This window comes from Echiichthys vipera (assembly GCF_963691815.1).
Source record: "Echiichthys vipera genome assembly, chromosome: 5".
NCBI classification, from domain to species: domain Eukaryota; kingdom Metazoa; phylum Chordata; class Actinopteri; order Perciformes; family Trachinidae; genus Echiichthys; species Echiichthys vipera.
This window is the reverse complement of record NC_139830.1, coordinates 4,137,593-4,153,825: the sequence shown is the minus strand read 5'-3', so window position 1 is coordinate 4,153,825 and position 16,233 is coordinate 4,137,593. Positions and strand designations below refer to the sequence as shown.

Genomic DNA, 16,233 nt, shown 5'->3' with positions numbered 1-16,233 from the left:
TGAAGAGAACGCTTGAGGGACTGGAGAAGATATTAATTAGCGGCGGGTGAGAGCGGAGGGAGCAGAGAGAGATGATGGATGTGAGGTTATGACTCCGGATTAAACGCAGGACTGGAAAGTTAACAACACTCCCTGAAATTCCACAGAGCAGCACCCCATTAAATCACTTTATCGCCTGCACACGCGCGCGGCTTCTTCAGCACACGTTTTGGCTCCTAGAGGGCACTTTAGTACACGTTTTGGCTCCTAGAGGGCACTTTAGCATGCGTTTTGGATCCTAGAGTGCACTTTAGTACACGTTTTGGCTCCTAGAGGGCACTTTAGCACACGTTTTGGCTCCTAGAGGGCACTTTAGCACACTTTTTGGCTCCTAGAGGGCACTTTAGCATGTGTTCTGGCTCCTAGAGGGCACTATAACACGCGTCTTGGGTCCTAGAGGACACTTTAGCACACGTTTTTGCTCTTGGCGGGCACTTTAGCACATGTTTTGGCTCCTAGAGGGCACTTTATCACGCGTTTTGAATCCTTGAGGCCACTTTAGCACACGTTTTGGCTCCTAGAGGGCACTTAAGCACACGTTTACGCTCCTAGAGGACACTATAGCAGGTGTTTTGGCTCCTAGAGGACACTTTAGCACACGTCTTGGGTCCTAGAGGGCACTTTAGCGCATGTTTTGGGTCCTAGAGGACACTTTAGCACACGTTTTGGCTCCTAGAGGGCACTTTAGCATGCGTTCTGGCTCCTAGAGGGCACTTTAGCACGTGTTTTGAATCCTTGAGGCCACTTTAACACACGATTTGGCTCCTAGAGGGCACTTAAGCACACGTTTACGCTCCTAGAGGACACTTTAGCACATGTTTTGGGTCCTAGAGGGCATTATAGCACACGTTTTGAGTCCTAGAGGGCACTTGAGCACGTCTTTTGGCTCCTAGAGGACACTATAGCAGGTGTTTTGGCTCCTAGAGGGCACTATAGCACACGTTTTGGCTCCTAGAGGGCACTATAGCATGTGTTTTGGCTCCTAGAGGGCAGGACTGGAAAGTTAACAACACTCCCTGAAATTCCACAGAGCAGCACCCCATTAAATCACTTTATCGCCTGCACACACGCAGACGCGCGGCATCTTGACTTCATCGTTTGCCACCATAATTATTATCATTTTCATATTCTGTCACCTTAGCTGTGCTTGTTTCTACTATTCTGTTGTATTAACTGCCTTAACATATAAGTCATATTCACATTACTATAAATATTATAGTTACTGTTAGGCTTTGCTTGCATCTCTGGAAGTGTCTGTCTGTCTCTCTCTGTCCATCTGTGTGTCTTTTCTCTCTTTCTCTCTCCTTTTCTTCCTCCCCAACTGGTCAAGACAGATGTGCGTCCTCCACAGAGCTGGGTCTGTCTGTCGTTCCTGTCTGTTATAGTGAAGGTTTTCGTTGCCACTGTACTCTACGAGGGAATTGTTGGGTCTCTGTAAATCATAAATAAGTCATAGAGTGTGGTCTTTACCTACTCTGTAAAGTGTCCTGAGATAACTGTTGTTATGATTTGACACTATAAATAAAATTGAATTGAATTGAATTGAATCGTCGTGCGCATGAATACGTTTTCAAAAGGGAGGGTCCCGGTGGTGCTTCGCCCACCTGGGGAGAAGCTCCCCGCGTGGACCCGGAGCCCGTAGCTGCACAAACAGGGGAGCTGATGACATTAGCCAGCGCCGCCGGTCGTGTTTACAGCTTTAAATTAACTCAACCGCCCCTGCACTTTATCTTTTACCGCCTGTCAGAGAAGGGAGACCGTCCCGGCTCTGACTTCTTAATCCAGGCTGTAAAATCTGAGACAGTGAGACACAAACCCAGTTTATTTTTACAAGGCCCTGCAGAGAACAACTCCCACATTAGAGCGACTATGAACACACAACAGATACCAGCATCATCTTTATTACACTGCAGGCTTCTTCAGCACCTGCAGAGGCTTTACAGACGCATTTGTTTCTGCCCTGAAGCCTCAAAGGAGCTCCTTTAGCGTGTGCACTTTGACTTGTTTCCCAGTGAAACAGAATATTCGAGCGGTGCACGGTTACAAGAGGGATTTCAATCAAATCCTTTGCATTTGATCAGAGGGGAAAGTAAAAAAACAATACGGGGGTACAGAGTCAAGTTATTTAAGAACGCGTTTCGGGTCCTAGAGGGAACTTTAGCACACGTTTTGGCTCCTAGAGGGCACTTTAGCACACGTTTTGGGTTCTAGAGGAAGCTTTAGCACATGTTTTGGCTCCTAGGGGGCACTTTCGCACATGTTTTGGGTTCTAGAGTGCACTTTAGCATGCGATTTGGCTCCTAGAGTGCACTTTAGCACGCGTTTTGGCTCCTAGAGTGCACTTTAGCACATGTTTTGGCTCTAAGAGTGCACTTTAGCACATGTTTTGGCTCCTAGAGGCCACTTAAGCACACTTTTTGGCTCCTAGAGGGCACTTTAGCACGCATTTTGGCTCCTAGAGGGCACTTTAGCACACTTTTTGGCTCCTAGAGGGCACTTTAGCATGCATTTTGGCTCCTAGAGGGCACTTTAGCATGCATTTTGGCTCCTAGAGAGCACTTTAGCGTGCGTTTTGTGTTCTAGGGGACACTTTAGCGCAGGTTTTGGCTCTAGAGGGCACTTTAGCACACGTTTTTCAACAATTGGGCCACGGAGGGGGGGCGACCGCCTTGTTTCTCTCACCACTGGACGCCATGAGCTCTGGTGACCTTCTGTTTTACACGTCTCTACAGAAAACACCGCAGCTGTGTGTGTGTGTGTGTGTGTGTGTGTGTGTGCGTGTGTGTGTGTGTGTGTGTGTGTGCGTGTGCGTGTGCGCATGTGTGTAAGTGTGTGACCTATCAATCAAACAGTATTTCTGGTGTTTTGGCCTCTTTACTCATGTTTTTCTGGTTATTTCTGCACTGATCTGAACTATTTTATGCTTTTTTCTCCCCTGGGCGAAAATGACAAGACAGCAGGTGTGTTTCGACCAAACGTAAAGGACTTATTGACATCTGACGTGTTTTTTCTTTACAAAAACCTCCAAATATTATGGCGCCGGGGAAGAAAAGCAACCCAAGTCTTATTTCCTCACCTCTCCCCTCCTCTTCCTCCTCTCTCTCTCTCCATTACTTCATTGTTTCCCCACTGTCGCTTTCACTGTTTGGCTTTCCTGCGTGGAGCGCCGCACACACCGGACCTCCACCCGGTCTCAGGAACACGCCAAGTACGTGCCCACACCCGGTTCCTACAGTTACATGTCGTCATGTTTTCCAAAGTCCTGTGGCAGCATTGGAAGCAGCCTGGAGCCAGTTTATCAGCAGGAGACCTGAGGAGGTGCGACTCTGCTGCAGGGCTCCCGCACCTTTTTCACAGTCAAAGTCAAGCACTTTTCAAGCATCTCAAGGAGCATTTTCAAGCTTTTCCAGCACCTTACACCTCCATATGTATACACAGCACACACAGTGGATATATAGTAAAGTAATTATTGCACTTTAATCACATTAAATTAGAAGTTACTGTGCTGCAAACAACAAAAATAGTGTTTCGTGACACAACGGTGACACATTTGTCATCTGTTTCTAAGTAGAATTGTCACCCTGACCTATATAACCTATAAAGCTCAATTTAAAGCACTTTTCAAGCATCTCAAGGCGCATTTTCAAGCTTTTCCAGCACCTTATACCTACATATGTATACACAGCACACAGTGGATATATAGTATAGTAATTATTGCACTTTAATCACATTAAACTAGACGTTACTGTGCTGCAAACAACAAAAATAATGTTTTTTTGACGCAACGGTGACACATGTGTCATCTGTTTATAAGTAGAATTCGCACCCTGACCTATATAACCTATAAAACCTCAATTTAAAGCACTTTATTCATAAACTTTGAACGCATCACGTTAAATTTGAAGTGTTTTAAAGGATTTTAAGCACCTGTAAGAACGCTGCAAACTAGTGCCGGTCTCCTATGAGCTTAGAGGGCGGAGTCCGACAGTTTAAGTTCAATTCAAGGCTTTTAAGACTTTAACGCCACCTAGAATTTAATTTATGAGCAAATTAACAATCAATAAAAATGTAAAAACGTGCATCTGCTCTGCGCGTCCCGACCGCAACCACACGACTGTTGTGTCGCTGTGGTGTTACGGCAAGAGGCATTCGGTAAAACAATATATATTTTTAAATGTTACCAATTATTTTGAGATTTGAGATGAATTACAACATCACAAAATAAATCAGAAAATCCCACTTCACCCTTGTGTTAACATTTTTAAATGAAGAAAGTTTGCTTTTAACAACACTTGAGGCTGTTTTTAGATGAACAAGTCAAGACTTTTTAAGGATCCGCGGGGTCTAGATTGCATTTTATTTAATATTTATTACGCATCACTTGTGTTTTTTAGGATTTTAAGGGCTTCTTTGTTGTAATTTGAATGTTTAATGCAGCTTTATTTATTGCACCTTTATCTTTTATGTGCCTTTATGAGTCTACGTTTACTCAGGAGTGCGTGCGACATCCACCCACCTCATGAATCATCATTGTGTTGTTGCACCTGTCACTGTTTAAGGTGCGTTTGTGCAACTGTACTTGACATTTAAGGACAATACAGTCGATCTTATGTTAAAAAAATATGCATCACCACCCACTGGACCACTGAACAACGAGCGATCACGTCCCTGAGAGAAAGCAGAGGGATTGGATCATCCAGGCCGCCCCGCGAACAACAGCAGTTTGACCTTTGCGTGGCTGCGGGCGCGCGGCTCACGCAGCTCAGGTGTCACACTGTTTATGTAAACCTCCTCTAACCTGCTGCTTTCACTGACGCCGTGCAGCAGCTCACAACGACGGGAGCACAAAGACACAACAGACGACTAAAGCTGCAGAACCAGGCGTGAAACACCGACGTGTGTGACGGCGTTTCTGCGACAGAATATCGACAGAGTCTCGTCTTTTTTATGTTTTTATGTTTATAATGTCGACTACAAACTGAGATTTGCTTTATTTCCAGAGGGCACTTTAGTTATTCTACATTTATGTGTAAACCTGCATAAAGTCCTGTTAGATAACCGCCACCATTTTGGCCACATCCTCTTTTGCATAAAATGCAACTAAGACTCCCGTCTCCGTGTTTTCATTGAGCTGAAACACCGTGCACGTGCATAAAGGCTGAATGCATAGGGAAAAAGCTACAAAAGCACCCGGGTACACGTGGACTTAAACCCTGACACAGGTGTGTAACAGGTGGAACTGAACACCGACATGCTGTATGTCAACGCCGAAGCATTTCCCATGGAAACGCCCCTCCAGGCTGAGCAGTGAGCATGTTCATTTCAAGCCCAGGAGACGGCTGGTGAGGGCGCTCTGCGGAGCAGTCAGACAGGTGGGACGAGCCGGCCGAGTGTCCCGCAGGCCGCAGAAATGAACACGAGCACATGTGGGCTGAAAAAACAACACAAGCAGCAGCTGGCAGAGCTCCACGTGTCACATGGGGTCAGTGCTTCACAGCGATGAAGGGTTTGTGTGCGAGTCACCGCTCACTGCTGCGTGTTTTACCTGCTGCGACTGTGCAAACGTTGACTCCCCTACTGGATTTAAATCTACTTTAAATCACATTTGCGTCCCTGATTACAGCCGCCAGCTTCTAGACTTCACCGTTACTGAACCGTTGATGTGGAACCAAAGTTCACAAGCACACTATTGTACTGTACGCTGTTGGCAACAGGTTGGGAGCGTACGTATCTTCTCCAGGGGTCCTATGATCCCTGCTTTGTATGTGACCGGGGAAGAAAAGGGTCCAATGTTCCCCGGTCTGTTATTTTTTCCACAATCAGTGCCGTATTCTGCTGCAAACAGGCCTCTGTAGACCCCAACACTGCCCCCTAACCCTGACCCTAACAAAATGCAGTTAAATCAGCGAAGGCTTTTGCGACCAGGGAACATACGGATGACCCTAACAAGTTCAGTCACACTACGGTGAGCGTAGATGAAACGCGTTAGCTGGAAGACCCGGTCCTCAGCTCGGTCAGCTACACCGGCAACCAACGCAGTTGAGTTGCACAGAAGATGCAGACTAAAGGCTAAATGTTGATGTCTTCACTCACTTGGCGAGGTACACGCTTCATTCATTCAACAGTAGGATCGGACAGCCCAGGTATCGGATTGGAAAAAACTGGATCGGTGCATCTTTAATTAGAAAGTGTGTAAAAAGAATACGAATTAAATCTAATTGTGTGGGAAACACTGAAATGTTCCTTTACGGTGTCAGAATCACCTGCACCTAAAGTTAAAAAATAGCCATTATATTAAAAGCAACAGCCACTCAACTAAACCAACTGATCCGACACCTCTCTCATGAGCACGGGCACAGTAAAGAGGATCCACTACTATAATAACAAGATAGATTTCATTCATGAACACAGGGCGGACAGACGAGTTTCACTTTGGCTTCACGAAGCCCGAGTGCCTTTAACACCAGACGGGTTCAACTTTAGCATTATCTTCAACATAAAGTGACTCAAGTCCTTCGTTCTGTCACTTAACGGCGAGTAACTCCCTTTACTTCCAACCTTCAAATCACACGTTCATCGTTTTTATGAGAAGTTTACGAGTCAGTTAGTCGGACGAGGGCGAGAGTTCAGCAACCCTGACTCACCCGACCCCGACGATACTCCACGAAGGAACAAACCGCTTTGAGGTTCTTAGTCCAAGCGCAATGAGCGATCGTTCACCGAGTCATTCAGAGGCTTTTCACTCGTCAATGCTTCATCACAACCAGCTTTGACACAGTCTTGGAAAAGTGACTAGACCGGATAGCCTGAGGAGAACGAGGCGAACCCTGCATAAACGACCTACTGATCTGCAGGAAGTGATGACAAGTGTGTCAGGAATCTCTCCGCCTCCTCCTTCCACACCACGCACTGTTGTAGCAGCAGAGAAGGCTCGTAAATAAATACACTTATCAAATAGAATGGATGTGTTTGCATGTTCATGACCCAAAGAACAAGGTCTCGGGTACAAGAGGCCGAAATGTGTTTCCTCAGGAGGGGGGCTGGAGTCTCCCTTAGAGAGAGGGGGAGAAGTTCAGCATCCGTGAGGAACTCGGAGTAGAGCCGCTGCTCCTTTGCGTTGAAAGGAGCCAGTTGAGGTGGTTCAGGATCATCTGGTAAGGATGCCCCCTGAGCGCCTCCCTAGGGAGGTGTTCCAGGCACGTCTAGCTGGGAGGAGGCCTCGGGGAAGACCCAGGACCAGGTGGAGAGATTAGATCTCCACACTGGCCTGGGAACGCCTCAGGATCCCCCAGTTAGAGCTGGTTAATGTGGCCCGGGAAAGGGAAGTTTGGGGTCCCCTGCTAAAGCTGCTGCCCCCGCGACCCGACCCCGGATAAGCGGTTGAAAATGTGATGAGATGAGATGAGATGGGTTTGCATGTGCCAAAGTGTGAGGGTAAATACGTCTATGCTGGGAGATCGAGCATATTTTACTATATACAAAAGGAAATTCATGCAGCACTAAAAAGGCAGCAGTTAAACGTATTTTAGACACCTAATCTATCTATCATCATCAGTTTAGACGTCAGACGGCCTTTTTAAAGCTTGCACGGGGGTGAAATTAAGCTGTTTTCTGTGCTCTCGTCAAAGCCACCAGACTCCGCTGACAAAAACAGTGATTTAACCTCACAGAGAATATGAGTTGCTGGTCTACCGCTGCCTTTATCTGTTAGTTTGTATGTGTTATTGTGTCGCTTTGGCGTTTTAAAGGGTTAGGAACTAGCAAAACAAACTAACTAACAGATGAAGGCGGCGGTAGACCAGCAACTCCTGTGTTCTGTGAGGTTAAATCACTGTTTGTGACGATGGAGTCTGGCGGCTTTGACGAGAGCAAAGAACACCTTCAGTTCCCCCCCTGTGTAAACTTAGAAAAGGCCGTCTGACAGCGCGGTAAAGCTGTCAAAACACTCTCAATATAGTGTACACTTTAACTTATAATGGTATTTTTTAGATGTCTTAAATCTGTTTAGCTTCCTGTCAAACCGGGGGGGTGCCGACCGCCATCCACTGTCGCCGAAACACTGACAATAAGCATCTCAAACAAAACAAAAACCAGACCGACCCACTTCAAGTCCCTCATACATCACTGATCAACACTTTTCTCATTAACACACACACACACACGGTTTCTCTCTGTCGATGCCAAAGAATGCCACCATGTGATCGCCTCGCCCTGGGACGGTGCACACACACTCACACTCACACACACACACACACACGGTGGACGAGGACACACCTTCTTGGATATCAAATAGATTCAAATTGCATCGACATGACAAATACAGAGCCGAGGTGGAGAAGGATGCTGAGATCGAGGGAGGATTTAAAACAGCGCGTAAAACGCACGTTCACGGCTCTGGCGTTCACCTGCCCCTCTCCTCACCTGTGTCCTTGGAAGTTCAACAGCGCACGGTCAAGGTTGTGACACAATTCCAACGACCGAGCGGCTCCGGTAACCTCCGTCCTCCCACATAATTCACCTCTCACACCTGCGTTTATGGACAAACAACTCAGGCTGAACCCTCAAAGGGCGCCCTGAGTTGCTCCACTGACTTTTCCTGCGAGAAGAACGTGCGGTCGGGCGTCTTACCAAAGGTCTGTACTTCATGGCTCCTGCCCTTCTCTCTCTCTCTCTCTCTCTCGAGTGATTTGGATGGGGGTTTTTTTTCCTCCGATACTCCAGCAGCTATAAGAATGTGGCCTCCAGCGCCGCGTCGCAACCGCTATGTAGCCGAGAGTTTGTTTTTAGAAGCTCTCCCCTTCGTCCTGAGAGCCAGCTGCCATAGCTTCTCCTCTTACTGCTGCACACACCTCGCTCTGTCTCTCTCTCTCTCTCTCTCTTTCTCTTTTGCTCGCCACTCGTTCACCCACTTTTTCTTCTCAGTCCCTCCCTCCCTCCAGAGGAAATAGTCCCTGTGTTGGGTGACACATAAACCCCCTCCTTACCTCTCTCTCTCTCTCTCTTTCTGCTGTTTTCCCCCTGTCGCCCTCTCCTGAATCTTACATTTACGCAAAGAAACTCACCGTACTTCCTCTCGTTTTCCCTCTCTATTCACACACACATCTGGCTCTGACCGCCCCCGGAGAGCAAAAAGGATGAGAGGGGATGTCCCGATGCCAAAGGGGGTAAAAGAGTGTGTGTGTGATGCCAAAAAAAGGGAAAGTCTTAAGTAGTAAAATGCAGCACGAGCCAATAAATAATCATTTATTTGAGCCAAAACAGTTTCCCCTTCCTACGATTTACAAGCTGAAGGAGGAACCAGACGTGCAGCCAAGAGTCCCACCGCCATAAATACGTCTCTTAATGCTTAATGCATCCAACACACACACACACACACACACACACACACGTGAATTTATACATATACAGAATGATGCACGCATGCACGCACAGGGACGTATCATCATTAGTGCAATATCATTACAGCGAGTGTAATTACTCCAGACCAGAGGGGCACACACTCTCACACACTCTCTCACACACACACACACTCTCACACCCACACACTCACTCTCACACTCTCAGACCCACACACACACACACCCTGACTCGCTGCAGATCAAAGGCCTCAGCAGTCGAATGCATCTGCTTGTTAACACTAATAACAGCTGACATGTCACAGGCAAACGGGCGCACAGTGTCGTTGAGGACAAAGAGGAAACGCAGCGATAACACGCGGACGTTAATAAAGAGATGGTTTGGAACCTGACGGTGGTTTGTTTTAAGACTTCAAATCGTCCGTTTGTAACTTTGCGGCAGCTTTATTTTGTTGATGTGAGACCGTGAGGGTTCCTGCAGCTTTTCCAAAGTCAAATTCAAGACGTTTTCAAGCATTTAAAGGTGCGTTTTCAGTCATGTTGTATTGAAGAAGACTTGAAACTAGAGATTGAGACATAAACTCATTAGGAAAATGTTTACAGAGGGAATAAATCAAGTTTAGGCTCATTTTCTCATTGACTTCTATACAATCACACTTCTTTTTGGAGCCAGTGGAGTCTCCTCCTGCTGGACATTAGAGAGAATGCAGCTTTAAGTGGAGTCTCCTCCTGCTGGACATTAGAGAGAATGCAGCTTTAAGTGGAGTCTCCTCCTGCTGGACATTAGAGAGAATGCAGCTTTAAGTGGAGTCTCCTCCTGCTGGACATTAGAGAGAATGCAGCTTTAAGTGGAGTCTCCCCCTGCTGGACATTAGAGACAATGCAGCTTTAAGTGGAGTCTCCTCCTGCTGGACATTAGAGAGAATGCAGCTTTAAGTGGAGTCTCCTCCTGCTGGACATTAGAGAGAATGCAGCTTTAAGTGGAGTCTCCTCCTGCTGGACATTAGAGAGAATGCAGCTTTAAGTGGAGTCTCCCCCTGCTGGACATTAGAGAGAACGCAGCTTTAAGTGGAGTCTCCTCCTGCTGGACATTAGAGAGAATGCAGCTTTAAGTGGAGTCTCCCCCTGCTGGACATTAGAGATAATGCAGCTTTAAGTGGAGTCTCCTCCTGCTGGACATTAGAGAGAATGCAGCTTTAAGTGGAGTCTCCTCCTGCTGGACATTAGAGACAATGCAGCTTTAAGTGGAGTCTCCCCCTGCTGGACATTAGAGAGAATGCAGCTTTAAGTGGAGTCTCCTCCTGCTGGACATTAGAGAGATTGCAGCTTTAAGTGGAGTCTCCCCCTGCTGGACATTAGAGAGAATGCAGCTTTAAGTGGAGTCTCCTCCTGCTGGACATTAGAGAGAATGCAGCTTTAAGTGGAGTCTCCTCCTGCTGGACATTAGAGAGAATGCAGCTTTAAGTGGAGTCTCCTCCTGCTGGACATTAGAGAGAATGCAGCTTTAAGTGGAGTCTCCTCCTGCTGGACATTAGAGAGAATACAGCTTTAAGTGGAGTCTCCTCCTGCTGGACATTAGAGAGAATACAGCTTTAAGTGGAGTCTCCTCCTGCTGGACATTAGAGAGAATGCAGCTTTAAGACCAGGAAGCTACTTCATTATACAGTCTGTGCATCTTACGTATGGCAAAAAAGCCAATTACCGTATTTTCCGCATTGTAAGGCGCACCACATTATAAGGTGCATAGAACAGACGCTACAGTCGAGGCTGGGGTTACGTTCTGCATCCATTAGATGGAGCTGCACTAAAGGGAACGTCAACAAAACAGTCAGGGGAGGTCGTCTTGTTGCTTCCTCCACTTCCGCACCATTGATTGGTTCATGTTCAACTCTCTGGCTGCTGCTCTATTCCCGTGTCCTACTGCGTGACTAATGGCCTTGAGTGTAAACTCTGCGTCGTAAGCGTGTCTCTTAACAGGAGCCATTTTGGGCTCTTTACACAAACACACACATGGAAATGAAACGGCACGCTTCACGCAGTCGTATATCTCAACATGCACCGCGCGTTACTTCTTCTACGGGGGAAAATAGAGTCGGCGGCTGCTCACCGTAGTTGCGAGACCTGTTGTGTCTCAATATTGGTCCATATATAAGGAGCACCGGGTTATAAGGCGCACTGTCGGCTTTTGAGACATTTGAGGTTTTTAGGTGCTCCTTATAGTGCGGAAAATACGGTACTATATTCCCAAAATGTTGCACTAGTGCGCCAAGATGTAGGAAATAGCTGTTGCATTGTGCCAAACACACGAGAGATTATGAACCTACGAGATGGAGGTGTATTGTGGGAGGTTCAGTTTCATTAAGGGCATATTTTCAGACATGAAAGAGACCTCCAGAGTTCCTGGTGCTGGACAGAAGTACGACTTTCTCGTCTACGGTGGAAGAGGCTTCAAAGAGCAAAGCAGCGGCAGGAAAGCCGGTTTTTATAGGGCTCATTAGGACGACTCCCTCCTTCCTGCTGATCTAAGAGAATGGGCCCATAAAGCCAAAGACGTGGCGCTTGTTGGTATTCTGCGTCTTTAGGTCCATTTTTAGTAACTTCTGCGAATGCACACTTGAAAAAGAGAGATCTGACAGACTGACTGACTAAAAGGGGAGCTGGTGGAGAAGTAGAGAGACGTTGGAATGAGAAAGGGAATAAAAAGTGAGGGAATGAACGAGGGCAGGTAAACGCGGAGGGTTTTAATTTCTCCCGGTTGAGAAATCTGAGCGCTGCGTCACCTTCATCCTGAGCTCCGAGGCTCACAGAGCTAAAGTAAAGTCTTGGTGAAGGTCATTTTCACCATTTTAAGGTTATTTCGCCTCCGTAACACGTCTTCTTTCAGACCAGTGGAAAGAAAACAACCAAATAAACACATTTCTTTTACTACTTTGTCTGTTTTTGTCTGTAGTTTTCTCCTAAAGTCACCAAAAAAACACATTTATTTCACTACTTTGTCTGTAGTTTTCTCGTAAAGTCACCAAAAAAACATATTTATTCACTACTTTGTCTGTTTTTGTCTGTAGTTTTCTCCTAAAGTCACCAAAAAAACATATTTATTTCACTACTTTGTCTGTTTTTGTCTGTAGTTTTCTCCTAAAGTCACCAAAAAACATATTTATTTCACTACTTTGTCTGTTTTTGTGTGTAGATTTCTCCTAAAGTCACCAAAAAAACACATTTATTTTACTACTTTGTCTGTTTTTGTCTGTAGTTTTATCCTAAAGTCACCAAAAACATATTTATTTCACTACTTTGTCTGTTTTTGTCTGTAGTTTTCTCCTAAAGTCACCAAAAAACACATTTATTTTAATACTTTGTCTGTTTTTGTCTGAATATTGCTCCTAAAGTCACAAAAAAACACATTTATTTCACTACTTTGTCTGTTTTTCGTCTGTAGTTTTCTCCTAAAGTCACCAAAAAACATATTTATTTTACTATTTTGTCTGTAGTTTTCTCCTAAAGTCACCAAAAAACACATTTATTTCACTACTTTGTCTGTTTTTGTCTGTAGATTTCTCCTAAAGTCACCAAAAAACACATTTATTTCACTACTTTGTCTGTTTTTTGTCTGTAGTTTTCTCCTAAAGTCACCAAAAAACATATTTATTTCACTACTTTGTCTGTTTTTTGTCTGTAGTTTTCTCCTAAAGTCACCAAAAAACATATTTATTTCACTACTTTGTCTGTTTTTCTTCTGTAGCTTTCTCCTAAAGTCACCAAAAACATATTTATTTCACTACTTTGTCTGTTTGTGTCCGTAGATTTCTCCTAAAGTCACCAAAAAACATTAGATAATGCCTCAATTGCATTCAGTCAAGTTGTGTGCATGTGATGGAAGGATGCACAGTGCACGGTTAAATACAGTTAGTACAATTTACCACAAAATGTCCTTTTATTCCAATTTATTCCCTTTTATTTCAACTGTTTTGCAAGAAAAAAAAGGTAAAAAATCCCCAAATTCGAGGAGTCTAGCTTCCAATAAAAAGGGTCCACCCCTTTGCATCTCATCTCATCTTCAGCCTCTTATCCGGGGTCGGGTCGCGGGGGCAGCAGCTTTAGCAGGGGACCCCAAACTTACCTTTCCCAGGCCACATTAACCAGCTCTAACTGGGGGATCCTGAGGCGTTCCCAGGCCAGTGTGGAGATCTAATCTCTCCACCTGGTCCTGGGTCTTCCCCGAGGCCTCCTCCCAGCTGGACGTGCCTGGAACACCTCCCTTTGCAACTCATTTGCATCTTAAAATTTAAAAATACATATATAATATGTTGGTTTGGGGCAATACCAGTGTTTTCCTTTCCCCTTGTTCACCTGCAGAGTCTCTACAGTTTGTACAAAGCTTCTTTTTTTAAAGCAGTTATCTGGTCTTAAATAATTTATTGACACTAAATCAGCACCGAGCTGTGAAGAGCCATTAAAAGTGGATTTGCGGCGGCAGCAGGAAGACCCACCGTGCCCGTCTGCACACACAGAGAGCAGGTGTACCGACGTGAGGGGAACACCGCCTGCTGGGAAACCTCTTCCCTCTCCCACAGCGCCCTCTACTGGTCACCCCGGGGTAAATCAAACCCATGGAGGGCGGACGTCCAAATGCCTGAAAATAACTCTAACTAACTGTGTCACAGACTCAACTTCTCCTTTGAACCTCTCTCTCTCTCTCTCTCTCTCTCTCTCTCTCTCTCTCTCTCTCTCTCTCTCTCTCTCTCTCTCTCTCTCTCTCTCTCTCTCTCTCTCTCTCTCTCTCTCTCTCTCTCTCTCTCTCTCTCTCTCTCTCTCTCTCTCTCTCTCTCTCTCTCTCTCCTCTCTCTCTCTCTCTCTCTCTCCTCTCTCTCTCTCTCTCTCTCTCTCTCTCTCTCTCTCTCTCCTCTCTCTCTCATCTCCCTCTTCTCTCTCTCTCTCTCTCTCCATTGCCAGTATAATCAGAGCCCCTACTGCAGGAATCTGAGTAATGTTTTCCAGACGCTCTCTCTCTCTCTCTCTCTCTCTCTTCTCTCTCTCGCTCGCCCGGTGTGACCAAACACTGCACAGACGACAGGAAACAGACAAGAGATACACGAGGAGATGGAGGTGCTGCAGATGTTAAAACGCCAAACGTATCGACCACATCCATGCCTTTACTCCTTTTGTGCTAACGTGTCTGGATGAAACAGACTTTTGGCCGCTGTTCAGACGGTAAAGGTGTGTCTGTGTGTGTGTGTGTGTGTGTGTGTGTGTGTCGTGTGTGTGTGTGTGTGTTTGTGCAGGCTCATGCTGAGGCAGCATATTTGCGCTGAGCTGGGAGGAAGGAGGGGCCGACTCTGACCACCAGTGTCTCGGCTCAGCTGTCGGACTTTAACCCTTTCTTACCCCACTTCACTTTCATCCGAGGGGGCGACCTCCTCCGGGGTCAAGAGGACGCCGCGGAGATCGGATCACGGCTCATAAACAGATATATATCCCCCAAAGCAATATCAGTCAAAAGCAACTGGACTTGGGTATTTGTCCAGAAACTGACACATGAGAACAGTCACAGGTATAAATATATATGACATTAATCAGTCATTGTCCTCCCACACCCCTGAGCTACAGTCAGTCTCTCTTTCATGGCTGTGGGGCTGTAAATGATAAGATATGAAAGCGCTATAAGAGGCATGACGCCATGGAAACAATACAAACACTGTTTTACAGCCGAGGAGCTTTTATAACCACAGGCTCTGATGATGGACGCAACCTTTTGCAGGTGCATCAGAGTCACGAAGGCTGCACCAATGGCTTTTTTTTAAAATATTCATTAGGGGCGCACTCACACTGTGCGTCCGTCCCGTGCCCCGTGCTTTAGGGGTCCTTGTCCCCCCCTCCAGGCCCGTTTGTACTCACACTACCTGGGCCTCGGAGAATGCTTCTTGCTGCCTATACGTCATCACGCCGTAAACACGTCACACGCATTGATGACGTCATGGCGATGCGTGGCTTTGTTTCCAGATCTTTCCGTAGACCTCAGAGTTTTTGTGCGTCTTGTCGACTGTTTTTGAATCTTTTCATCGACCAAATCTGCAGTAAACACTCCACCTCTGCATCACACCAACGTGAACCTTTCCACCGCCATTGTTTTAAATGTCCGCGCATGGTCCCTCCTTCTTTTTTCTATGTCCCAACAGGCGCACCATAAATGACCTCAGAACCGTCGTAGGCCTCGTGCTCGTGCTCGTACATGTGCAAACGTGCTTTACAAAAGCCCACCTCTCTCAGACGGGCCCTGGACGGCAAGCTGGCCGCATTTATGCGCGGTTACGGTTTGCACTCACACTGGTCAAACGCACTAGGCTTGGTCCGGGTGCGGAAAGGACAGTGTGAGTGCGCCCTAAGCCTCTATCAAAGGGTAAGTCCGGTGAAAATGGACTCTATGGTGTTTTTTGGCACGAAAATACATCAAATAAGCCGCGGAAACAGTTGTTTTCGTGGATTAACCATGTATGGAGAAAGCCGGTGAGACCGCTAACACTGATTAGCTCGAGGCGGTGCGCTAAACGCATCCAAAATGGCTTTTTTTTAACCACTAATATGATAAAAATCAACAGCAACCCCCTGCAATAGCACAAGAAGAGTCCTTACACATAAAACAAAGCACCAAGAACATATGGTAAATGGACTTGTACTTATATAGCACCTTTCTAGTCATCTGAAATGTCATTATACACAATTCTGACAATACGCACAAATTCAAATTTTCTCCGAAAATCTGACGTGAAATATTCTGAGGAAATGCAAATTTTCAAAAAGACTACTCAGTTCAATATGATTAATAAACTGTGCGTTCAGT

At 46.0% G+C, this 16,233-nt stretch overlaps 1 protein-coding gene across 3 annotated transcripts in view; it reads right to left on the bottom strand.

Annotated features, from left to right (window-relative positions):
- The window catches only part of LOC310947181 (unconventional myosin-Ic-like), a 103,577-nt gene that overhangs the window by 45,472 nt on the left and 41,872 nt on the right, over nucleotides 1-16,233 (bottom strand). Inside the window, exon 1 of one of the 3 annotated variants that reach the window (XM_083913902.1) lies at nucleotides 8,668-8,865. The exons of the other annotated variants lie outside the window; for them this stretch is intronic. Within the exon in view, the coding sequence (XP_083770028.1) occupies nucleotides 8,668-8,685 (18 nt within the window). The 5' untranslated portion in view covers nucleotides 8,686-8,865. Of the gene's footprint in view, nucleotides 1-8,667; nucleotides 8,866-16,233 lie in introns of those variants that run through there. 3 annotated transcript variants of the gene reach the window in all.